Consider the following 27,266-nt stretch of genomic DNA (forward strand, 5'->3'; position numbering starts at 1 on the left):
TTCTTATGAATAAATCAGCTCACGCTATGCCCATGAAGGAATTAAAACTCTGAAATGTCTTAGGGTAATGAATGTATGCCTTAACATCAAATGTCTGTGAATTCCTTTGTTGTGTTAAGCCATGTTATCATATGGCTTTTTTTTTTGTATGTGTGGGATTTTTTTGTTTGTTTTTTATTATTATTGCTTTATCCCCAAATAAAACTGAAGTGTTTTACCTAAAAGGTTTAAAATACCCCCAGCTGGGGCATCACTTCATACATAAGTGAATTCTTCTACTTGAAAAAGCAGCAGGAAATTGATAGGGTAAAATTTAACATAGTTTGTAATACGTTTAAGGTTTCCACTGTGACTTGGCATATACAGTTAACCATGTTATTTTTCAGACTGTGGCTATCATACTATATATATATTAATCACTGGAGCACACTCAACTCAGGTGTTGAGGGCACAGTCCAGGACTTTGTTTATCCACATTCTTCTGTTGGTTGGTAGCTAGTTATAAATACCTAAAAAGTGTGTCAGGAAGGATGTGATCTTGGATACCTGGTTTTTGGGTGAGTGGGATGAGAGTGTATTTCAAGTTTTCTTTAAGAAACAAAATACAGAACCCAGTAATTTAATACAGTGGGATAACTATTAGGAGTTTAACATTTACCATTTGTTCTTAGTACATTAAGATAAAGCTTGAGATAGATAAAAATGAAAAGAAAATGAATATTGCCTTCTCTGTGACTTGAAGTTTCAGTACCAATGCTTCTTTAGCTCCTGTTTTTCCCATCTTTGTCACTTGTTCTCTTGTTGCATTTCAGCAGAGAGAAGAAGCAAATAAATATACTTGTTCAGTTCAATGTTTGGTGACAGAAGCTTGACTGGTTTTATTTTTGTTAACAAGCAGAAAGGTGGAGTCTCCATCTTGCACAGAAAGTTAGGGAAGAAAAAAAAAAAAACGAGGAAAATAAAGAGGAGACACTAAAACCCACTAAGAGGTTCCAGTACCTTAAATCCTTTCTTCTTTTCCCCTTTACTCTTTATATATATATATATATATATATATGTATATATATATATAAACCTATATATATAGGTTAAGTGTTTAGTGACAATACGGTAGACTGTCTTCTGAAGAGAGTGAAGATGTATGAGATCTCCATACTGCCCTTATAAATGAGCTGTGAGGATGGAGGGAATAATTGATTAGATGTTTATTGCATGAAGTCTGGGAAATTTTGGGAGTGTCAGAGAAGTGTCAAGAGTTGTAGAAATTTGAAAAAGTTAGAAATTATTCAAATACCAGTTTGTGCAAATGTTCATAGATTTTTCTCTACTTTTAGCAGTTTACTATTTCTCAGGAAAAAAAAAAAAAAAAAAAAAAAAAAAAAGCAGTCCTGAGTTTTATTACAGCCTGTAGCAGGCTGAATACCAAAAGTCAATGGGCAAGAAACTTTTTTTTTTCATGTTCAGAAATCATCAAGTGCCCGTCTCAATTTATGTCCTGCTTTCTGCAATAAGGGTGTGGCATTTCCTAATCTTGAATCATTAACATAGTTTGATCCTATGTTATTGTTGTTTGTAGGAGTGCCAGCCAAAGATCATATGTGATTGCTTAATGTAAAAAATGAATAACTTTAAAACTTTTGAAATTAAAAAAAAAAAAAGAATGCTAATGAAGTACACAATCTAACCCAATGTTTATTTAAAATGTGTGGGCTATTGTTATGTATAGATCCTGTAATGATATCTATAAATCATCAACTACATCAACTCAACAAATATTTTCTCATGCCAAATTTTCAGTCTAAAATACTGTGAGAGTTATGCTTTGTGAGTGAGTAATAGTAAACTATTTTCATGAAAGGAATAGAAGTCTACAAAATATGCTTATGTTAGCATGTGTACACTATTTTGACTAAATACATTTAAAACTTAGTATTGAGAGCAATAGGATTACAGGGTTCTTGCAGTTGGTTAGTTACTCACATTAGTCAGGGAAACTCCAAATACACAGCGCCTTATTAGTTGGGAATATATTTTCCATCATTTATGTTTTAATTATAGGCATTTCAAGATGATTTGGAACAGGAACAAGTAAAGGTGAACTCTCTAACCCATATGGTGGTGGTGGTGGATGAAAACAGTGGAGACAAAGCTACTGCTGCGCTGGAAGAGCAGCTTCAGGTAACTGAACTGAGAGAACTGGACTTCTGTCTCGGAGAAAGAGCTATCAGCCTTAAGTGAAAAAAGATTGAATAAGAACTATTTGTAACATTGGTGTATCTCAGGAGATATTTCTGAGTATGACTTTTGTATTGATGGGTAAATACAGGTGTGTATTTTACAAATATCTTAAAGCAACTTTTCTGGTGCCTTCAGTATCAACCTGATTTATTTATACTCAAGACCAAGGACCAGTGTTCGTCTTTTGTTTCTCAGCTGTATTTCATTACTACTGACAGAAGGAATGTGATTTTCTGCTATAGTTAAGGAGAAGGATATAACATGCAAGAACCTACATAATTAGGTGGATTGTGAGTTTACTGAAAGATTTTTGTTCTGATGGGAAACTTGTGCATGTGGTATGTTTTGGTGTTGCAGTGCATTATATGTCATTGTCCACTGTTAGGTGCTTAAAGACACATTTATATTAAATGATTTCCAATTTATTTATTTATTTATTTATTTATTTATTTATTTATTTAATGCTAATGCTGGCCCCATCAAATTTCAAGAGGACCTGTAAAAAATATGCAAAACCAACTATTTGCACTAAGCAAAAACAACCATGTGTAGGATCACCTAAACAAATAATGGTTATCAGAAATATTTAGAACATGTTGGTTTAAAAAAAAAAATAAAATTTTAGGGGCAGAAAGGTATAATTTCTTTCCCAATAGTTTCACATTTTCTAGAAAATAAAGAGAATTATCTCAGTCAGTCCTTAGGTTCATTTCTCTTTTTCAGAGTATATCCTCTTCTGTACACTTGTTTTATTAATGTTTTATCATTTAGGATTATTTTGGCAAGGCTTCCTAGTGTACCAGCATTGGGAGAAGCTAGCAGCAACATTCTTTCAATTTGTTTCAGACCTCTTCTCAATCGCGTTTTGATTCACAGTTTAAACAACAGACCGTAACTTCTGTATATTCCACTTTATAAAAACAATTATTTGAGTATCTCCTCAAATGATGCACCAGAGACACATTTGTGATTAAACTAGCAACCTAGATGATCTAAAAATTGTCAAACTTCCTTAAATTAAAGTTCAGCATTTAATTCTAAAAAACAACAAAAACAACAAAAAAGTGTTGTTCTTACTGTAACTTCTGAGTGAACTTGGATGGACATTTAGTAATGGGACACATTGACTGCTGGAATCAGGAAGAAAGATGTTCCCGAGTTGGTGGTCTGATGTCCAGTCACTGCTCAAAAAGTACGTTGGTATTAGAACCAAAGTTCCTTCCAGTTTTCTCTTTTAGAAAGGAGAAAGTAGTTTCCTTCACTTTGTTTCACTGCTCAAGGAAATAAAAATGTTTTGTTTTGTTTTGTTTTGTTTTTGAATCATTAAAGGCCAAGATTTCTCCAGAGAAACTCTCAATACATTCAGCTGAAAGTTATGTCCATAGCATAGACAGATGTGTAAGATGTGTATGCTGTCTTGAATCTAGCCAATTTGGGTACCAATCCCAATAAATCTGTAATTAGTCTGGGATTTAGTGTAGGTAGTACACATTGATGCTAAGATGCTGGACACCGACACTACAAATTGCTTAGACATCAGGGAACACAACCCTGTGAAAGAAACAATGTAGCCTATACTTAACTATCAATTATTACTTCTTTTTAAATATATCCTTGGTGTCAGAATCATGGTATACCAGCTCAAGACAGTCTTTATCTCAGAATTTCTTGCCAATTGCTTGTATGTTCTTCATTGGAATGAAGCATATCCCTTGCAAATTCACAGTTCTATAAGCTTAACTAAACTAAGAAAACAGCTCAAATGAAAGAGGGAGAGTGAAATTAAAAAGTAGATGGGAAAAGGTTTAACTGGGATACTACGCTATGTTTGCAAAATGCAGGTTCCTGCAAAGAGGGCTATGGTATGACCCAAAAATAAAATAAAATAAAATAAAATAAAAATAAAAAGACATTCTATATTTAATATACTTCATAAATTAGAAGATATACAACTGAGATCTTTGAACAGTATGGGGAAAAATATAGAAGACCATGGATTATTGGACATGTAATCTAATCTCATATTTTGGAGAATTAATGTTCTTCAGTAAAATATAGGGTCACAGCAGCACTCTCTACCACCACCACCCCTCCTCACAACAGGCAGAGTTGATTATCTTTAAATTAGGTATGTGGAGAAAGCCAACCAGTTTAAAAGATGGAGTGATGGAAAGCAGAAGATGTTCTAGTCTTACAGGCGTGACATAGAATCCAAAGTCCTACAGAAAAGGCATGTGCAACAAAACTCAAGTATGATGTATAGCAAAAACCATACAGGAAACTCTCCAAGGTTGTCAGTGTAAGCATCAGTAAAAATGATTGAGGGCTCTTAATATATTTAATTTGGTCTTCTGTTTATTTTATGTGAACCTATATAAACCTACAGAATAAAAAGGTTATTAGCAGTTTCATTAAATAGAACTCACACATTACTGTGTTGTGTTTACCCCATTAAAAAAGCATAAAGAATAATGTATGTAAATGAAGCACAATGGAAATATGCCTCTTTTTAACCATACTAGTAGAGGAGGTGTCTGGAATTGAGATAAAGGATGCTCAATTGTTACTGTCACTGAGGAGTTATATTTGTATTGTCACTGTCATTTCAGGTATATTCTTGGAATGATGCCAGCAAGGGAATTCCTGAGGCAGTGTATTCTGCAGCACAGGCACACTCTGAGCAGTGTGCGGGGTGGTGTGGGGAAGTCCTGCTGCTGTACAGCTCCCTCCTTCAATCATGCTCTCTTAAAGAAGAGACTGAAAGAAAAGTTCAATAATCCCGTTGCTCTGGAAGTCACAGAATATGTAGCAGTATTCCAAGTATTGATAACAACAAAATACAGATAAAATGTCATGGGGATTAGGGTTTTAGGGAGGTCTGCAAAATTTCATGCCTTTATGCCAAGGAGTTACCACAGTTCACCCACTGTACTAGCAAAACATTATATCACCTTTCCTGAGTGTATGAGAACATAGGGTGTTTTGTTTGTTTGTTTGCTTGTTTTCTTCATGTGTTACTTGCAAACTGAATATATAAGCACAGGAGAGACTTCACAGGCCCACCCATTAAAGCATTTGACAAAAGCACAGTGGAGCAAAGTTCAAAGCCTGATTACGTATCTGTCAGTCTGACTTTTAAAAGGAGAACAAAACAAGAGTGTGTGCTGTCAGACGAAAGACTTAATAAGGCTGCCTGAGTGAGATACTGGTCAGGATCGTATTTTGAAGAAAGTGAAATGTTATTGCCATGTAATAGTCGAGACTGCATTTTCCAAGCAGCTGCAATTCAGTTGTCTTTCTGTTTGAAAATTTTTGAGGTGGTGATTCCTGAAATATGTATGTGTATATATGTATATGTATATACAAATATATATATGCAAAATACATATATGTATGCTTACATGCATACATATATATGTATATATACGTGTGTGTGTGTGTGTCCGAGTCCTATTTAAGAGGCAGTTAATGGTGTAGAAGCCAAAAGCATTCCCTGCAATAAATTTTCCATAGATAAGCTAACTTTTTTTTGAAAAAAAAAAAAAAAAGAAAAAGCAAAAATGACTTTTTACAGTTGTTGCCACAAGGTAGTCTGAGAGACTACAGCTAGCCTGGGTGAGTGTGAATGTTACATCTACTTTTACTTGACATCACATGTTTTACTTGACATATCAGTGAGACATTTTGTGAGACTCCGTGGGTTTATACTGCTGTCAAGAACTGGCTATTTAGACATGTAACTCCTAGACCCCAATAGGTGCAGTCCAGAGATTTACAAAAAAGGCAGATGCAGACTAAGGTTCAAATCTGTATTTCATGCTTCAAAATCAGAGGACTGTGCTAGCGAATCAGTTGCTATAGTCTGACTTATTTCTCAGTAAGTGTGGGGAAATTGCCTTCAGCCAAGAGAAATCATTGAAAGACATTAAGAAGCCCTGAAGGTAGGGAATTTTTACTCTAATTATACCCAGCAGACAGTTGGTCCCTTAAGGACTTTGGTAGGCTGATGCAAATTTGTGTTCTCCCCAAGCTTCAGCGATCCATGCTGGAATGAGATCTGCATTAGATGTATCAAATACTGCTTGATGGCTGCTGAAGGAAAGGAACCAAGAGTGTAATTTACACAGTCTACTGTATATTCATACATGTATTATTCAGGGTACTGTCCTTTCATTAATGATGAAGTATAGCTAGTTCTTGCAGAAATACATCAAATTTTGCACAGGGGAAATTTAGTGAATTTGCTAAACACTTGTTTTTAAATTTGATTTTGAATATATATACATATATATGTATGAAAAAAAAATCCATTATTTCTCACTACTTTATGGAGTGGATAGCATTACTCTATTTAAAGAAGCATCTTACAAAAACAAAAGCTCTTCTATTAGTTGCAGACTTGCAGACTTCAGGCTTATTATTTCCTTTTTTTTATTCATTCACTCCAGTGTTCCCAAGAGTTGCATTGTTTTTATTCATTTTATCCTGTTCATGTACTTGCTTACTTTGACCTTTTTTTGCAGACTGGGAATGTTTTATATTCTGCCTTTGTAGTCATAAAGAACATTCTGTCAGAGTCCTCTCAATACAAGAAAAGTTTCTTTTGCATGCAAATTTCTCTGAAAATTCCAGTTAGGGCCATAAAAATAGGCATTTCAAAGGAGCAAGAAGACATTTTACTTTTTACTCTGGATTCAGCTAAGTTCTCTGGAGATATGTTTTCCTGGGCGTTGGGAGCAAAAACTGTGGTACAGCCTGAGTTCCCAGATATCACACAGGCTACTTACAGCATCAAGTACTATTTGGTGTGAAAAAAGATGCAAAATTGAGCGCGATCTGATTCGGTAGTCATTATTCACGTTATATACAATTCCCACATGATTGCATTTGGCTTGCATCAGAGTTTGTATCTACCTGATTTTTCTTTTATTATTATTTTATTTTTTGAATTATCACTTAATTTTGTGCGGAGTAATTTATTCTGATCTAGATCTGTTTTACCAGTGAACAGATGTCTGGTCATGAAAAGACTTTACTAAAAACATTGAAAACATCAGAGGTTAGTGTCCCAAAACTTTTGCTGCTTGACTTTGGCGTTATTTATGAATCTTTTAGTAAAATCTGTAAGTGTATTTTAAAAATACAGTATGTAATTAGCATCCGTAAACTTTGCTGTTACTCAGACCTTTAGGCACCAAAACAACGAAATGTGGTTCACCTCACCATCTGTATACAGAGAATTTTACAAATAGATAGAATTTTCTCCTGTGCTAGTGGAGAAAAAAGGGCATAGGGAAAATGAAGTATTTAGTCTTGAGCATTGTTATGTAATGACAAGAAGCCCTTGTTATGACTTACTGAATTATTACAATGTTTTTTAGTAGTTGACTAGTAAAAATTACCCTGAATTGTGGGAATTGTTAGGAAAGAGTTTCAGAGAAGAAGCATCTGAACTTTAAGGAATGATATGTTCATGATTTCTGAACTAGTAATTAGTAAGCAAAGATGCCAAGGGGAAGAAAAAAAAAAAAAAAAAGGAAAGAAAAAAAACAAACAAACAACACTTTATTTGAATGTTAAAAACTGTATGGGTGCTACATATTTGCAGATCTAGGTTACCTTCTGGGCAAAAAAGGGGTTGAAATTCTCTAGAGGTAGAGTGGAAATGTAATCAGATTCAGGAAAAATGACACTAAACATAAGATTGCTACATAAGATTTTTAGTTTTTCAGATCAGTAAAATTAGTCAAAATACCATTTATGCAGAAAGGGTGTTATTGACTGTGCATTACAGTACACATAGTATTTAGCCTGTGAGGCCAAAAAATACTATATATAAAGTCATGAGTTTCCTACAAAAGGCGTAAAAAAAAAGAAAAGATATTTTTATTGGCTGGTCATCAATTATTTTCTGCAACAATTATCATGCAATTTACAAATTTATTTAATGATGAGAGCTAAAATGAATGAATAAAATGTTGCAGTGTTTCCTAGTAAGCTGGAGGCAAAAGTGTTTCACCAGTAATGATATGACTGAATGTCATGACAACTGCCTGTTCACTTGGCAAGATTTATTATGGTGTGAGCCTTCAGAAAAATATGGAATCTTTTTACTTTTTACTTTGATATAAAATTGTCACAGAAAAAGCCACAAATTCAAACAGCAACCTAAAGCTTTACCTTTCATTTCATAGGAAGTGCAAAATAAAAATTTCAATTTTGGTAGAAAGTATGTTTGGATCTTTTACATGCATTTCAGTTAGATATAATATTTTAATACCCCATGAAAAATAAATAAAAACATATGAAATATGAATAAATAGGAAAAAGGAAAAAAATCATTTTGTCAATACATATGAAATTGAAGTTGATGGAAAATAAGAACACAGTAGTATAGAGTATCCTTCAGATTTTGTAAGGTTTCTTATTTGGGAGGAGTTGAATAATTTGCATATGGCGTTCAAGGGTAATTAAATCATTGTAATTTGTTACAATAAAAGTTTTATAGCATGTTGCACCATCACAGCTCTAGTAAGTCCTATCCTGTCTCAGGCATTTTTCACTCAAGGTTGACAGGAAAATTAAGTAAAGTGATAATGCTCACTTTCAATTAAAATGAGGGAAAGAACAACATAGCATTTTGCACAGATATATAAGATATATAGTAGCATATGCTAGAAATATACAAGAAACCTCACTGTGGTTTGTGCTACTGATAGCTTAAAGGGTTTTTTTCTCTTATGACAATTTTGTAAGGAGAAAAAGAACTTAGATCAACTGCATTGACAGAACAACTTAAGAAACAGATATTTTATTGTTACAGTTAATTGCTTGGGCCCCTGTAATTACATTTCAAGTAGTTGTGCATTGGGATTCATAAAGTTATGGATTTTTCTATTTATTTTTATTTTTTTTTGACAGCACAGTGCCAAAGACTTAACAGAAAAATATGTCTTTAGATTACTGTTGAAATTATCTCCCTCTTTCTGGCTATATCACTTTTCCTATTCTCTCCACTTGAGTCTTATTTCAGTAAGACTTATTTTCAGTAAGTCTATTTCAGTGTAACATGCAACATATTTTAAGGACTTAAGATTGTAAAAAGTGAGTTATGAAAGTGTTTTCACAAACATTTGTGCTATAGGAAGATCAGATTGCACTGCTTTTAAAAATGTAATCAAATACTTTTTGTGTTTTTCTTTCCTTCTAGCACTTTGGAAACCGGTGGGCAGCCATCTGCAGATGGACAGAAGAGCGATGGGTCCTTCTGCAAGATATTCTTAGAAAATGGCAGCACTTTGCAGAAGAGCAGGTGAGTAGTGTTAGCAGCTATAAATTGGAACATCCTTCCAAAAATTGCACTAGGAATGGCCTGGATGAAGCCTTTTCATGCTGTTCTCTTCAATCTTTTTTCAGTGCCTTTTTGATGCATGGCTTACTGAGAAAGAGGATGCTCTGAGCAAAATTCATACAACTGGCTTTAAAGATCAAAATGAAATGTTGACCAGTCTACGCAAAATAGCTGTATGTATTTTTTATTGTCCTGTATTATGCTCAGCTTTCCCATTCATGAATATGAGTGCATGTGATTTTATCCTACTCTCAGTCAATACAGTTTAACAGAATAGTTGCTTCATATTTCTGGGAATGGATGTTATGGAATAGTGTGTGAAATTGGTTGGTCCATGATCTTGCTAATAAGTTAACTTGTAGGTACAGATATGTTTCTTGGTTGTCTCTTCTGCCAAAAGATAGTGAACTGCAGTAGCATTGTGTCTTAAATATGTGATTATATATATGCACAAAGACATATATGCATGTGAATAAGTAATTATCATACAACAAAATCCATTATACGTTCCCTAAACTTGAAAAAGCTAAAGACATAAAAGCTTTAAATTTTAATATTAATATTACTTAACAACTTTACCTCAAGTGTGTTTTGGGAATCCACATACATTCATGAAATACACCCTTTTCAACATATATTCTGCCTTATTCTTCAGAAAATACTCTACAATTTATCATCTTTATGGACAGAATGTACTTCTCGCTGGCTTAAAGAGATGCCTTACCTGTAAAGATGCAAAACTTGGCACAAACTAGACATGGTTCTATAACAATAGGAGTTTTGAAAATAAAATGGTGTGTTAGGCATTATCTTATACAAAAGAATGACTGCTTATGCATTTTAGAGGAAAGGAAACATTCACGTCCATGTTTTTGTTAAAGTGGGTAGATTAGTATTGTAACTAGGAACTTCATTTTCTTTTTGAACTTAGGAACTTCATTTTTCTGTTTAAACAGATGTTATTATTTATTTATATTATTATTTATTTTGTTAATAAGGAAAAAATTATATGAGAGAAAAAAAAAAAGACTCGTAGGCATTATCATACTTGCCTTTTTGTTTATGTTGTTTTGGACATAGTGATGTGTTTGGGTGTAATGAAGCAACCGTCATGAAAAATGGCCATTATACATGTAATTAGGAACAGCCTTTTCTAGGGTTGTAATAATCAGAATTCACATATGTTCTTTATGAACATAAAAATGCTTGTACAGTATGGTAGCTCAGTCTACCTGTTGTCTAATCATTTCAAGCAGCAAACTGCAGTATTTGTTTTTTTGTTTGCTTTCAAACAAGTTCAGTAGGAGTGAACATCATATCTTAAGCTTTTAGTTTTGATATCATGATATGGCAGAAGAGCTTCCAGTCTATTTGTCCTATTTTACATGAACCACCTGGTTTGATAATCCCAATCCTAAACAGAAGTATTGGGATCGTCTACATGTGGATTCCTTTTTTTTTTTTTTTTTACAAGTGCTGGGAGATTTTGGCAGCCCAAATTCTGATCATTTCACTTTGTATTAACAAACATGTTTGCCAGAAATTTGACTGCAGGCTCACCATTATTAACAAATACTAGTTCTCTGCGGTTTCTTTCTCAGATGTCATTATGCCAAACTGGGAAATGGAGTCAAATTAAAACACGTTTGTAACTATGTAAATTAAACTTTGATTTTCAATTTGGTGTCAGAATGCTCTAGTATATGGAAATTAGGATACACTCTGGACAGTGGGAACTTGAAATTCATCTAAAAAAAATAAAGATTCAGGAGGTTCCAAATATTACGATGCTGTCTCTCCTTTTTGGTTGGCTTTAGCAGTCAAGTTTTCATTGTTATTTTTTACCATCTGAATAGGTGAAATTTCTTTTTGATCAATTACCAATTCATCCAGTTCTAGCTTTTCCTTTTTTTTTTTAATTGGTATAAAGTCAATTAGATTTCTTCTTAATTTATATATAGTATCCACAATATCTGTGTGTAATATTTTTTGTTCAGGTAATTTTTATTTTTTAAAATAAGTATTTCTTAATATCAAATGGCTTGTGCAAGAGGATTCATTCAGAATTTATATATATTAAAATTATATATATGTATATGTGTTATTCCTATGTTTAAATATTTTGTATTTGCTCATGTATTAACACTGACTTGTGTTCATTTGTTTCTGATCTTGAAGTGTAGTTGCTCCAGTTCTAAAAATATTTCCCTATAATAACTGGGTTATTATTACCTTTTAATTCTTACACAAGACAAAGGGTGACATAGAGCATGAAATAAATTGGAGGATATTGTGTATGGAGAAGGCATAACATAAGTGTGCAGAATGAAGTGAAATTTTATTGGCAGTTATGGCATGGGCTTGATATGCTGTTTCCATGTTCTGCGCTTAAGTTTTGCAGCCTGTAAAATGAAAGGGATGGTATTTCTCCTTTTTAATAAAAAAAATGCTGAGAACTACTGCAAAGGTATAAAAGAGTTAATTCGATTAATAAATTCAATTGATTAACATCTAGTTAAATTTTCACTTGCTTCACTAAACGCAAATTTCTTTACTTATTAGAAGAAATAAATAAGATACTGTATTAACAGTGATTCTTACTTGAATAAATCAACAGCCAACCAATTAATTTACAGCAGATGTTGCTTGCTAGAATATTTCAATGAGCCAAGAATGTTTTTGGTGAGGTTTAAGTAAAAGCAAAACAGTAATAACTAAAGTAAAAACTTGGAAACAAAACAAAACAAAACACCTGGTGAAAGCACATTAACCACAAATAAGGAAACTGCTTTAAAATGTTCAAATATTGGAGTTTACAGTATGCACTTGATAGAAGTTATGACTGAGTTATTTGATAATTCATTTCATAAAGCAAGCAGTCCTGTTTATTTTCTTGCATATAGCTAAATTACATATTTTGATATTAGCTCAAAGTCTATTCTTGTACTGGAAAAAAAAAAAAAATCAAAACTAGAGCATGTATTGGTTACTGTAGAACACTAGCACGTTTTCAGTAAGGAAATGTGAAAACAGAATCCTCCAGTATGTCTTTTCAGTTTAACTGTTACTATCACAAAAGAGCGTTAGGTAGTTGTGAGCAGTAGCTTTGACAGAAAGTTTTAGCAACCTTCCCTTTGTGTTGTTTCATTTATTGGTTGTACTCTTGTATCCTTGGCTTGATGCTGAACTCATTTTATATAGCTGTTGACATCAACAGAGGTTGGAAATAAAACATTCAAAGACAGAATTTCTAATGATGTTTCACCAAGTACAACTTCTGATGGTTTTGATGGTATGGAGTTTTCAAACAAGCTTTTTTTGACAGTTTATGCCCCAGGGAAAAGTAAAATATAGTAATCCTTGCAAAATTTAAGCTGGTAATTTGTTTTACACCTAGTCTGTTCCCTGTGTTAGATCTGCTACTGTGTAAACAGATGGTTAAATATGAATCATGGTAGCAGCTATTTCTTAGGGAGATGTCAACTTAATTTTGATATTCGTGGTACCTAACATCAGTGGTTACGATGTTTCAAATCGCACATAAATGGCATAATAATGTTTACAAAGGCTTCACATTTTTATTTACTTAGATGTGTTTTATATTACAGTTTTGGAGCATGTGGCTACAGAAAAGTATATGTATGCTAATTTATATCTATAATCTATCTATAATAATTGTATAATTATCCCTTTTGAAATGTGTAGACTTGAGGTTTAGATTGCAACCCTCAGCTGCATAAAGAGTTCATAATTTGGCCCTGGTTAGTACCCATAAGTATGCGGAGAATTAGTAATTAATGTACAAAACTGAATGAGGTAAACCTGTACAGTTAAGAAAATTAAAATAAAATGAAAAAATTCTAGGTGGCAGCTGAAACTGTGGATGTCTCTTGGATCTTTGAACAGCCTACTTTACAGAGAGGTTTGTATGTAAAGATCCCAGGAGTTTCTGGATCCCTTTGTAGTTTACTGCAGTAGAGATGTAAAGAAGACTGTAGATACCTTGTTTGCCATTAACATCTATGCCTTCAAGCTGTATGGTGACTCCCAGAGGGCAGAGGTTGCACACTGGGGTTTCCAGACTCCCAGCTGTGTTGCCATGTTCTTTGCACACTCAGGAGTGCTCCTAAGACTCCCCAGCCTTCTGGATTCCTTGGGAGATGACTGCTGTATACCAGGAGCTGTTCAGATCTGAGAAAGATGAGGAATATATGGTTCTTCAATACTGTCAACACTAAGTTACTTATTTTAAGAACTTTTTTCGTTTCTTTCATTTTTGTTGTTGTTGTTGTTTTTTGTTGGTTTTTTTTTGTTTGTTTTGTTTTGTTTTGTTTTTTTGTTTTGTTTTTTTTTTAACCCTTCTCTGGGGTTAAAAATTAGTTTTCCAGAAACCTTTTTTTTTTTTTTTTCCAGTTTTAATATGCAGTATATGGCAAAGCACAACAAATGTTTGAAGAAACATTGCTTGAAATGTTGATATAGTTGTTAACATTACTGCAGTTTTAAGGTTATAAAGTCACACAGCTATTAGTTTTTTTGATTTATACCACCACCTGAGGCATGCTTTGATGACTGGAGTTGCTCCACCTGTCATGTTATATTGCTTTGTGAAGTGCAATCTGTCCATTCCACTATGTCAGCTTTACCAGCAGTTTTTACAGTAACAGCAGCTCAGAAGTATAGGAGTTTGTATGAAATATCCTTGACCATTTTCAATTCTTTACTAAGGGAAGCCAGTAGATGCAATTTTTTTGGATTTCAACAAAGCTTTAGATACTGTTTCTCACAGTGTCCTTCTGAACAAAATGTCCAGCATACAGCCAGACAAATACATAACACAATGGGTGAACATTGACTGATGGGTTGAGGGTTAAAGTAAATGGGGATACATCAGGCTGGCAGCCAGTCACCAGTGGGGTTCTTCAGGCCTCCATTTTGGGGCCAGTTCTCTTCAATGCTTTTATAAATGATCAGGATGCAGGACTCAAATGCATACTAAGTTTGCACATGACACTAAATTAGGAAGAGCTGTTGGCTCCCTTGAGGGTGAAGGGGCCTTGCAGAAAGATCTTGACAGACTACAGGGCTGGGCAATCAAAAAATAAAATAAAATAAAATAAAATAAAATAAAATAAAATAAAATAAAATAAAATAAAATAAAATAAAATAAAATAAAATAAAATAAAATAAAATAAAATAAAATAAAATAAAATAAAATAAAATAGGCATAAACAAGAGCAATTGCCAGATTCTGCATCTGGGAAGAGGCAACCCTAGACATTTGTAGAGACTGGGGGATGAGAGGCTGGAGAGCAGCCCAGCAGCCCCATGGAGTGGATCCAGTTGTTATGGTTGGCAGCAAGCTGAATCTAAGCCAGCAGTGTGCCCTCGCAGCCAGGAGGGCCAACCATACCCTAGGGTGGCTTGGCCATGGCATTGCTAACTGGTTGAGGGAAAGGGATTGTCCTGCTCTGCTCCGCACTGGTGCGGCCTCACCTTGAGTACTGTGTGCAGTTTGGGGCACCACAATATAAGAAGGACATAAAAACTATTAGAGATCATCCAAAGGAGGGCTGCAAAGATGGTGAATGGTCTATAGGAGAATGTGTATGAGGAGCAGCTGAGGTCCCTTGGTTTGTCCAGCCCAGAGCAGAGGAGGCTGAGGGGAGGCCTCATGGTGACCTGCAGCTCTCCCTCATGAGGGGAGCGGAGGGGCTGGCCCTGAGCTCTGCTCCCTGGGGACAGTGACAGGACCTGAGGGAACGGCATTGAGCTGGGACAGGGGAGGGTCAGGATGTGTGCTAGGGAAAGGCTCTTCAGAGGTGGTTGGGCACTGGGACAGGCTCCCCAGGACAGAGGTCACAGCACCAAGCCTGCTGGAGTTCAAGAAGTGTCTGGACAATGCTCTCAGACATAAGGTCTGATTTTTGGGAGGTGAGTTTTGTGGAGTCAGGAGTTGGACTTGATGATCCTTGTGCATCCCTTCCAACTCAGGATATTCTATGATTCTATGATTCTCTTTTTAGCATATTTCCTCAAAGGATTTTTTTCCCCATTTGAATTATTTGTCTTCCTGATGTTGCTTTACTTAACAGATCCTAAAAGGAGACCTGGAAATGAAAAGGCAAATGATGAGTAAGCTAAACTCACTCAGCCAAGACCTCCTTGTAGCTGTGAAAAATAAAGCAGTAGCTCACAAGCTGGAAAGCCGTCTTGAAAATTTTGCCCAGCGTTGGGATAGCCTTGTGCAGAAGTTGGAAAGCAATTCTAAGCAGGTTTGTAAAAAATCATTTCATCAGTTGACAATAAAATCCTTTGCCAGACTAATGCTTGAAGAAGTATTGGTACTGTTAGTTATATTGTTTTAAATATTTTTCCTATATGATTTATTAATAAACAATTTATTTTTAGGACAGTATAATACAACTGTAATATAACTTTCCAGGATATTATTTATATGTGTGTGTTTGTTTTTTTTTCTCTCTTTACAATGTTGATTACTTTCTCAGATTGTTAGAATATTTTATATATTTATTCAATTTAGCACATTTTTAATCTATAATATTTGGTCACTTCAAGTGCAGTTTTATGTCTCTCTGTGGAATAGTACTTAGCCTGAAATCGGTGTAAAAACTTTTTGCTAGTTAAACAGCAGTTATATTTATTTCTTTTCAACAGTGAACACTTATTCAATTACTGTTTTATTTCTGCTTATGTTTTGCTGATATAAAGCTTAAAAAGAGAGGTCACAACAAGAGAAACTTCTTGGAAGAATAAACCAAGCAATACTTTTGGCCCAAATGCCAATTTAAAAACAAAAACAAAAACCATCCATTATTATTCTGTCCTGCTCCTTTCTGTTTACCATAATGTTAAAATATAAACTGAGATTTAAAGTTTCACATTTTTTAAACTAGGGAACAAAAATCAGTGCTCTGGTGTAATATCAAAAAATGTATCCATCTGTTTTTCCCAGCCATTTGTTAGCATCTCTTTCTTGTTGGATTTAAACCCAAATCAGCTCACTTTTTTTTTTTTTTCTTCTATTTTATTCCCATTCCTTTACTTATATCATCAATATTGAGGGTTTTTTTGGTTGGTTGGTTGGTTGGTTGGTTGGTTGGTTTTTTTGTACTAGCATTATACGACTAGGGAAATGGACATGGACATTAAAACGTTTTCTCATAATAACATAGAGAAGAATGCTACTGCATGCACCTCTGTCCTGTTCCTACAGTGTTGCATTTCTGGTCAGTTTAATTCAGTCCCCTCTATCATGATGCACGTTTTTGCTGACATATGCTTATACTTCTAAAAACTTATTCTGGGCGCAATTGGGGAAAGTCAATTTATTGAAACTGCTATACTTTTTTTGTAGTGATTTAAGTACCCCTTAATACTTTTGACTCCAATACATTAATCTTCTAGTTTGGTCTGTGATATAGTTCCTCGTTTAGCTGAAGTTGGAAAAATCAGTTTGGAAGAACAGAAGAGAGAGAAGAAAATTGAGAAGGGATGCAATTTCACTTAGAAGTCAAAATCAGTTTGTGCTATACAGTATTTGTAATAGTTGAAAATTTGATTTAACTCATGTATATTTGCAGTAGGAAACCTGTTGCTTCTAAGCAGAAGAAAATGCAGAACTACATTTTGAATTTGGGACTGCTAGGGTCATATGATTTCAAGAAATTACTATGCTAGGTCATAGGTGTTGTGGTTCCGCTCAAGTGGGCAGCTGAGCTCCACCACAGCCGCTCTCTCACTCCCCTCCTCAAAGAGGAATGGGGAGAAAATAAGATGAAAAAGGCTCAAAGTTTGAGATAAGGACAAACAGATCACGCAGTAATTATTGTAACGGGCAAAACAGACTCGGCATCGGGAGACAGTAAGATTTATTGCTTATTACTAACAAGCTAGAGAAGTGAGAAACAAAGGAAAGAAACCAAAAACACCTTCCCCTCCCCCCCCCCCCCCATCCACCCTCTTCCACCTCCTCCCCCCAAGCGGCGCAGGGGAACGGGGCAATGGGGGTTATGGTCAGTCTACAGCACTTCTTCTCTGCCGCTCCTTCTCGGTCACTCTCGTCCCCTGTGCTGTGGGGTTCCTCCCACGGGATGCAGTCCTTGATGAACTGATCCGGCGTGGGCTTCCCACAGGCAGCAGCTCTTCCAGAACTGCTCCAGATATGGGTCTGTACCACGGGGTCCATCCCTCAGGAGAAAACTGCTCCAACCTGGGTCCCCTGCAGTCAGCAGCTCCTGCCAGGTCACCTGCTCCTGTGTGGTCTCCTCTCCATGGGCTACAGGTCTGGCCCGGAATCTGCTCTGGCAGGGGTCTTCCACAGGCAGCAGCCTCCGTCGGTGCAGGGCCACCCGGGCTGCAGCGTGGAACCCTGCTCCACCGTGGTACTCCATGGGCTGACGAGGGACATCCTGCTTCACCATGGTCCTCACCACAGGCCGCAGGGGACTTCTGCTCTGGCGCCTGGAGCACCTCTCCCCCTCCTTCTTCACTGACCTTGGCGCCTGCAAGGCCGTTCCTCACTCCTCTCACTCTCCCAGCTGCTGTGTGGCGCAGCGTGTTTTTTTCCCTGTCTTAAATATGCTTTCACAGAGGCGCAAAACAACATCGCTTATTGGCTCAGCTCTGGTCAGCAGTGGGGCCCTTACCAAACATGGGGCAGCTTCTAGATCCTTCTCACAGAAACCACCTCTAAGGCCCCCTGCTACCAAAACCTTGCCATGTAAACCTACTACAATAGGCTTATGCATTGCTACTACTGTTGTGTCGTACAAAAGAAGCAAACATTGTAGAACGATATTCATTATAGCCTACACAGTATGTACTCTTTAAGAACACAAATATGTTCTTACATATATAAAAAGGAACTCAATAGCTCCTTTTAAAAACAACACATACTCAAGCTTCATAATGTTCTATTACTTTCATATATTTGTTAAATATCACTAGTAATTGACACCTTAACATCTCTGATTTTAACAAATAATGGTGTTATAACTTTCCTCATTCACTTTAACAACAGGAACAATAGTAATGTTAAACTTTCATAAGATAAACTGAGTATGCTGAAATAAATCACCTACTAAACCGAGAAGAGTAGAAGCTACATAATACAAATGCCATGTATCCAAAAAAAGGAATCATATAAAGGCTGCCTAATTTATTATAAACTGTGCATGTCCTATAAACTATTTATAGAGAATCAATATTCTGGATACAAAAGTTATATGACATTTTCATTCGTATTTTGTTGGTTGGCTTCTTTTTCTAAACCATATTAGTTGCATAGCTGTCTTAAAATATTTGTCCTATTTGTAAGACAAGTATTTCAAACCTACATGCATAATGTTATGTGTAGAGTTCCCACACTTTCCATGACAAATTTTTGAAGTCAATTTGAAAGATTAATTAGAAGTTGGTGCAAGCCCTTCTTTTCTATACTTGTCTGCACTCCCTAAAGCATGCATACCTTCATTTGTTTTGGCATATTCATGTTATTAGGTTAAAAAAACATGTTGAAATCAAGAGTCTAAATTCTCCTGAACAAACAGTAGGGTTCAGAACTCAAGACTGCTGGTATTTTATATCACTAAAATCGCTAAAACCTGCAGTCACGATGTGTTGGAAAAAAAATAAAATTAAAAAAATAATAAATGAAACCAGTCCAAAGTATTCAAGGGTTTAGATTGGTGATCAGTTCTAAAAGCAGGTGAGTTCCATTTTCAAAATGGAACTTAAATAGAACTTGGATTACAGAAAGGATAGCCTCCTTGTGAAGTGAACAGTCACAAGGTTGTACATCCAGAGATCACAGAGCAGCACAGGTGGGAGATGCTTTGGATTTCCAAAACAGTGTAAATGCTTTACCATAACACCACACTTCAGTTGATAATCTTTTCCTCCTCCGAGAAGCTACTTTTCTTGGCACAGAATCAGTACAGTGATGTGGGCATATTGCTTCAAATTCTGGAGACGTTGCATATTCAGTGCTAACTAAAGGATCACTTCCTAAAGCACTGTTACACAGCTTAAGTATGTCCTCACATTTACCCTAGCACTTGAGTTATTGATGGTGTGCTTATTGTCATGTATTTCTATCTAGGCAGGGCAGATAATGCTAGTGTGGTTTATTCATTACAGAGCTTATTTACATATTTTGTCTGCAAGAAGAAAACGCCTTTAAAAGAAGATCTAATTATTATGGCTAATCATGAACAGAGAAGTTGGAAAAGGGTGACAATAAATATAACATTTTTCACTAAAATTTATCAGAAAATGCAGATTTTATTCTTTCAACTTGGATATGGACTTCAAAATGAATTTTATTGCTTTCATTAATAATTCTTATAGTACCTTCTTACTTCTATTTTTGTCATGAGTTATTTCTCCTCCTTCTCTTACTGGAGTGTCACTAAATGATTAACTAGCAAACAAAATATGAAATTACATAGAACAGACAGTCTCAGCCTTAGATCAAAGCTGCTTCTCCAATTAGACATAGAACAGTTATACATCCCAAAGGAAATGTGCAGAAGATAAAATGTGAATCTTCCCACGTCTAAATTTTACAGCACTGAATTCAGCTAAGCACCTAATCTGAAATCATGGTTGAAATTTCTGATGCAATGAATGGATGGAAAGGGTGAGAGACACCCCTAAAAAGCAGTTATTCTCATCATGAAAGTGACTGATTTTCTTCATTGAGCACACATTGGAAACAAAGACAAGGAAAACTTCTGTAAAGTAAATGTATAAATTTCAGAAACTCTAAATGCACCTTTAGTGAGTTCATTATGATTCACTAAATTGTACTGAAAACCTTCCCAAACTAAAATAAAAAACAACAACATTCTTCATCTGAACTTCCCCACTCACATACATACATTTTATCAAAGAACTCCCAACAGCTCCAAAAGTGAGTGTTAAGGAAAATTATGGCTATATCAGGACTCAGGGCATTTCCAAAGGCGGAAATAAATGATGGTATTAAAGGTAGGCTGCCATATAAAAGAGAAATAAAATGACATAAAACTACTGAAGTGCTATACACAAATTGTATATACCTTTATTTGTAGAAGATGAAAAGAAAGGTTGAAATTTGTCCACTCCAAAAAAAAAGGACGAGTTTGCTGATGTGAAACTGAAGGCAAGCATTCTATTTTGAAAGCCTTTTAATGTGTGGCCTTGTGAGTCACCTTAGGGCTTCCACATGATTTTCTAGCAGGTTAAAGGACCAGTCTTTACCACCCCTCCTCGGATTTATATGTGCCTTTCAGGAACTTAAAGAGACAAGGAAACTATATTGTCATTATTTGGACCATCCTTGAACTATACATGAAACAAACCACTTCAGTTTTTAAAGGTTTTAGAGGTTTTTCCTAGGGAGGCAAACAAAAGCTATTTCCTTTTATGTATTTCCTAATTTGTTATGCATTTTCTGTTACCCAATAAAGTGTCTGCACTCTTTAAACACACACCAAGTTCCTGAACTTCACCTGGCAGTGTAATCTTCAGTACCTTTTAGCCTTCCCCAGTCTCTGTAATTAGAATGATTATGAATTTCAAATTCATATCTCCCATTTCATTGTGAAGTATACAGTATTTAAACTCCACTCCTATTGATTAAGCATGAAAAATACTTCTTTACTGTTTTGACATGTGAGTCATTACTCCCAACAGCATCGTGACTTGACTGCTCTGAGCATATGATAATTATACTGCATGCTTTTGAAGCACATTACCAAATCACCAGCTGAAACTGCTTCTCCTGTGCCATTGGCAGTATGCTGCATATTGGTCCTACAGTACCGTAGCTGTGATTTATTCTGTTTTACACCTGCTTCACTGTAAACTGTACCCTGATATTGACTGGCAAATGGAACATGGCAGGATATGACCTCAGGTGTCAGGAACATCCTATCATTGATTTTTAGATAAAACTCAGTGCAATAAGAATTTTGTGACAAGAGGAAAAGGTGATTGTCGTCGAAGCTTCATATATGGAGCAAGTAATGATTTGTAGTGCTCTTAGCTGTACATCTTACCAAGGGAAAGATGACATCATGTGTTGTCCTCAAATTTCATAGTACCCTGGACCTCAGGAGCTTTATTTTGCTCTTTCTTCCTACCCAGAAATAGAATTAATTAAAAAAAAAAATGTTGAAAATGTTGCTGTATAAAGTGCCAATAAAATTCTACAGAAGTGTTTCCTTATTATTGTGATTTGTATAGTTGAAGATATCAAAGCCAATCTTGTTGAGGGAACCACATATTAATATATAATATTGCAGTGATTAAAAAGCCAACTGGATTTTTTTTTCTTCCACATAATTTACGTAGATCATATTTCATTTAAGTCCCACATTTCATAATCAGTTTACTCCATTTGACATTATTAATCCAGAGATTAAACAAAACAAAACAAAAAGCTAACTTTTTTGAATCGTAATTTCTTTGTGTTCTGAGAAGTTCAGATTCTTCTCTAAAGTCTAAACTGCTGGTCATTTCTAGAGGGGGAAGCACAGCACCCTGCTGGCTGCTTTAAGATTGCCACAAATACTGTGGTAATGGACCTCCCTACCCATAATTTCCACTGGCAGACTGGACAAAGAACAGCAAGACTTTTTTGTTTAGCACACTGTGTGAAATATTTGGTGAAGTCAGCAGTTTTTTCATTATTATTATTGTTAATTTTACTGATGTTGCCTGCTGAAAAGAGGCTGTGTGTATGCCCCTTTCCTTGTCACTCTATTTTTTCAGTATAAGGAAGTACTGTGGGAAAGGAATTACAGTTAAATACCTGGTAAACCTGTTGTCCATTGTTCTTTTAGAAATGCTGATGTCTCAAATAAGGTAACTCCATACTCTTTCTGAGATTCTGATGCAAGAACAAATAGATTGTTTATGTTATGTTATGTATATGTATATAGTTCCATGGAATTTTAGATACTAGCATTCCTTTTTTCTGTGTTAGAGGGCCTTTCTAATTCTTGCACATCAGAATTAAGTGAAGACGCAGAGCTCTTCAGTGAATAATAATAAGTGAAGAAGCACAGCCTTCCCTGGTCTTGGTGTAATGTTATCCTTTTACTTTCCATTTCACTGCCCTAAACCATGGTTGGTTACTGTAACTAGAGTATTCTGACAAGTAACCCATCATCTGGGAGAACAAAAAAAGAGATGACCAGTTTTTGATGAGTTAAGGTACTTAAGAGTAGCTGCCCTTATTTAAGTTTGGTGTTACATGGAACCAAATATAACAAGTCAGTACATACATGTACAGCATTTCAAATCTTTCAACTATTAGCAGACATTATTATTATTATTATCATCATCATCATCATCATTATCATTATTATTATCATTATTATTATTATTCAACTGAACTATCTGAAGGGTTAACTTTCATTTTACTGGGCAAAGTGTATTATGTTGATAGTGTTTTATGGTGTTACATATTTAAGTATTGCTATATCTTATGACCTCTTTGTTTTAATTACAGAATGAAATTGAAACAAATTTACTTGTCTTTTAGTGCATGTTTTCTAGTTTAAGATCTCATGCCAGAAAGCTGACTGCCTTTTTGTGCAAGTAGGGTATGATGAACTATATTCTGGTTTGAAGATTATTATAAATGGTAAAATAGCAACTGGCAATTTAGTGCCATTATAATGCCTTTATGAGTTCTCAAGGAATAAATCTTCAGAATGGTGGCAAAGTAACATTCAGCAATAGTAACATTTCATATACTTTCTATTATCCAATTCCCTCATAAAATTGACCTTTTTGTTACCACTTATTTCTTTTCTTCATTCACCATGATTTAAGAGGGAGCTGTAAGTTCATCCTGTTTAGGATTCTTTCCGATTTTGATACTGACTTCTGCAGATATCTCATTCACATAGCATGACTAAGATAAAACAATTTTGTCTGAAGTCATACTGTTATTTTTTTCTGAAGGTCAGCCTACAATCAGACAGGGGCAGTTTCTCATTATTTGCTATTGCTAGTCCAAACGGTCTTTACTGAAGTCTTTCAACCAACATGTGACCTCTGTTTTAATACTTCTCGCAGATTTCACAGGCTGTCACTACCACTCAGACATCACTAACACAGACAACTGTAATGGAAACCGTAACTATGGTGACCACGAGAGAACAAATCCTGGTTAAGCATGCCAAGGAGGAACTCCCACCACCTCCACCCCACAAAAAGAGGCAGCTCCTTGTGGATTCAGAAATTAGGAAGAGGTGAGAATCATTAAAAAATTGAGAGAGAATAATGATAGAGTTTGGATGTGAATGCAAAAGTAGTAATTTGACTGCAATAGTTAGATGCATAGTGTTTTGAGAATAAAGTTATATTTCTGTACTCTAGATAAAGATGGATTATTATTATCTTTCTTTACTTAGGATCAGTTATGGAGTGTTTTTTTCTGTTTCTATCCTAACTATTTTCAGTATAGAATGTTAATCCTTATGTCAACACAATTGTACTAGTAATTATAGTCAGTAGATGTCCTTTATATATGACATTGTGTGGTCTAACTTGATTGTGGTCTTGGAACTTGAAGAACAAAAAGTATTCCATTGGTTCTCAGCTTTTTTATTTTAAAAATTCTGTAAAAATATTTTTTTAATATGTGGAATGCTAGTATTGCAGATAGGTTCATTTCTAAAGTTCATACATTATTGTCTCTGGATTGTGAGTCAGAAGTAGATGTAATAGTTCTGTTGAAGCAGGGTTAATACTTGGTGAAATGTGCAGTAGTAGTATTTTCAGAGTTCTTTCTGTGTAACTGACGTATGAGTTACAGTGGACCTTGAGAGAGTACTGAACATTTGTTAAAGTCACATAAAAGATTTCTAATGAGTTTCAGAATTTGCACAAGCACCAAATTTATGAATATGATGCTTAGAAACTAGATTTAAATCACTTGTAGTGTTGGTTTGGGAATTTTATTTTTTATTTTTATTTTTTATTATTTTATTCAGACAAACATATGAATTCCAAGGTGGTCGATTTAAGGACTGAGAGGAATACAAAACTGCATTCAATGTCTCATTTCTATAGAAAATGTATTTGTTTTAATTCAATGTGCTTTCAATTATAATAGCAAGTTATTTTCTTGTAAAATATTCTTTAATGGTGTTAAAATATAACCGCATATTATTAAGAGTATTGAGATACACCAAGAAAATGAAAAATCTGAGATATATATATATATTAATTGAAGGTGTATGTCATTGAAACAAAAGATACTTAGAGGCTCCTTTATTAATCTAATTTATGATTTATCTTACCCTTTTTAACCGTTCTAAAAGTAAGGCTTCTAGTTAAGACTCAGTATTTAAGAACACTCTTTGTAAGAAAATACAACCAAGATCCATGCATGATGTAAGAAGAGTGATTCATCTCCTTTTCGTTAAATTGGAAAACTAGGACTTTAATCTTTCTTTGTCATCTATGTCTTCACTGGCAATAGAATTCTGTCGACTAAATAAGTAAATTTTAGATGGCTAAATTTGAATTAATCTAATCTCCAAAATATTTTTAATCTGCATGTGGTTTTTTTTCTGGGAGGGAGGTGGTTTGGGTCTGTTTTGATGTGGGTGAATAATGCTTACAAGCATTACAAGCTCTCTTTCTTTCGTCAGTGTTTCTCAAGTTCTAGTCAGTTCTGTTGCTGTAATAGTGTGCCTGAATGAAACACATGAGCCTCAATTGCTGTGTTTGGAAAGATTTGTGCTCCAGATCTGCTCTTCTGTGTTCTGCATGTTTTAGAAAGCTGTCTCAAAGATGCACAGCACCTGCAGTGTGAATTGCCAGGTGCTTAGTTTCAAGAGAGAAGAAAGAGAGTTTAGCTACTCTGTGAATAGTAGCTAAATGTGGATTATGCAAGAGCATGGTCTCCAGATGCTTAGCTGAGGAAAAAAAAAAAAAAAAAAAAAAAAAAAAAAAGGATGGCTAATTTTATTTTATTTTATTTTATTTTACATTTCCAAGTATTTTGGAAAGATTAGAAGTGTATGAGTTTCATTTATACGGAGGAATTTTGTCTTTGTCAACCAGTAGCATACACAGGAGTTTATTTCCTGTGTATGCTACTGGTTGACAAAGACAAAATTTTATGTCCCAATTCACTGGGACATAGATAAATGCAGGCTAAAGAAGCTGTTGAGTTTTCTTGTCTCTTAGAGCAGCTTACTACCTGTAATGGAAAACAGAGATAAGAAGCAGACGATGGTTTTGTCCTTTTCTTTCACCAAAATCTAAAACTACCTTCAAATTTAAGGTTTTAAAATTTCAGAATAATTCAGGGATGTTCTAAGTTTTGTTATTGCTCATAGGAAAACTCCTTTTCCCAAAGGAATTAAATTAAAACTAAGAACGGGGAAAAAAAATAATACAAAAATAACTTGGAGCTGCATAATAAACGTCTTAAAACTATATATAAGACATTAGAACTTGAGATAAATGTAACATGCCTGAAGTTTTTGGAGAGAAAAACCTGTATATAGGAGAAAATGTTGCCAAGGTATCATTTTCATGTATGTGGCACTAGGAAAGACATAGGTCTGTTCTGTAGCATAGAAAAGTCTGAAAATTACTCTATTCAGAGTAGGTTTTTGAATAGGAAACAGGTTAGAGCTGTTTAGTATTTAATCTGTACATATTTCTAATATTGATGTTCTTGAATAATGTCCAAAGATAGTTTTCTTTGCCTGTTAGCAAGTAACTTTGTACCTGCTTCCTAGTATTTCTACAGAAAGGCTGTTTGTCATAACATTTTTGTGGATACAATGTTGTTATTCAGGTTTGAAAGAAACTTTATGTCCTTGAAGAGAAAGGCATGTTAAGATAGGATAGTTGCTCCATCTAGTGTTTTTCATTCAATAAGTGTTAACATAATCATGAATGTTGAAAATAAAGTGGCCTTCACTCCATTGAAACATCACGTCATTCGGGATTCCAATGCTTCATTACTTAGAACAGTTTGGATTTATTATAGAACAAAATATATTAAAGGAAATATAAAGACTTATTCAAAGCATTTTTGGCAGCTGTTCTTTCAAGCTGTTCTTTCATTGCAGTACAATGAATTATATTAGTCAGAAGTAAATGATGATTGTTAAGCACTTTACAGCAATTCTGTTTTCCTGGTGGTCCTTGGTTTCAGCATTTTATCTGTGTAGTCAATGCCAAAGAAAAGGGAAAGGTGACTAAGGCAAAATAATATAATTTTCTGTTGTTTATAGGATAATTTATAAATGTTTTCATCTAGAATAAAGAATAGGAACAGATATATCAAGTTCAGTAAATATGCACACTTTATAACTTCATGCTTTTTTTTGTTTTGTTTGTTTAGCTCTTTATCCTGTTTGTGAGATGGGAAATGCCATAATTACTGATACACTGAAAATATATGCTCTTCACATTTAGTGTCTGAAATCGCCTACTGTATTGGGAGCTATGGGAGCGATGCCAGGTGGCACTCAGGGGGAGGCATGACTGGGTTTGAAAATGCTTTGCATTTTGCCACCAGTTGTTTGCTGAAAGTAAATGGTCTTAATGAACATACTCAACAGCAACCTCCAGACTTTCATTTTACTCACCTGTGACTTTCTCTCACATATGAGAAATGCAGTGGATCTAA

At 34.9% G+C, this 27,266-nt stretch overlaps 1 protein-coding gene across 9 annotated transcripts in view; it reads left to right on the forward strand.

The window, feature by feature from the left end:
* The window catches only part of DMD (dystrophin), a 958,404-nt gene that overhangs the window by 182,793 nt on the left and 748,345 nt on the right, over positions 1-27,266 (forward strand). For all 9 annotated transcript variants that reach the window (XM_032193124.1, XM_032193145.1, XM_032193154.1 and 6 more), the window contains 5 exons: positions 2,059-2,178; positions 9,449-9,550; positions 9,655-9,762; positions 15,685-15,864; positions 23,684-23,859. In XM_032193124.1, coding sequence (XP_032049015.1) covers positions 2,059-2,178; positions 9,449-9,550; positions 9,655-9,762; positions 15,685-15,864; positions 23,684-23,859 — 686 coding nt within the window. The remainder of the gene's footprint in view (positions 1-2,058; positions 2,179-9,448; positions 9,551-9,654; positions 9,763-15,684; positions 15,865-23,683; positions 23,860-27,266) is intronic.

The sequence above is a fragment of the Aythya fuligula genome, chromosome 1 (genome assembly GCF_009819795.1).
Source record: "Aythya fuligula isolate bAytFul2 chromosome 1, bAytFul2.pri, whole genome shotgun sequence".
In the NCBI taxonomy this organism is placed as follows: Eukaryota; Metazoa; Chordata; class Aves; order Anseriformes; family Anatidae; genus Aythya; species Aythya fuligula.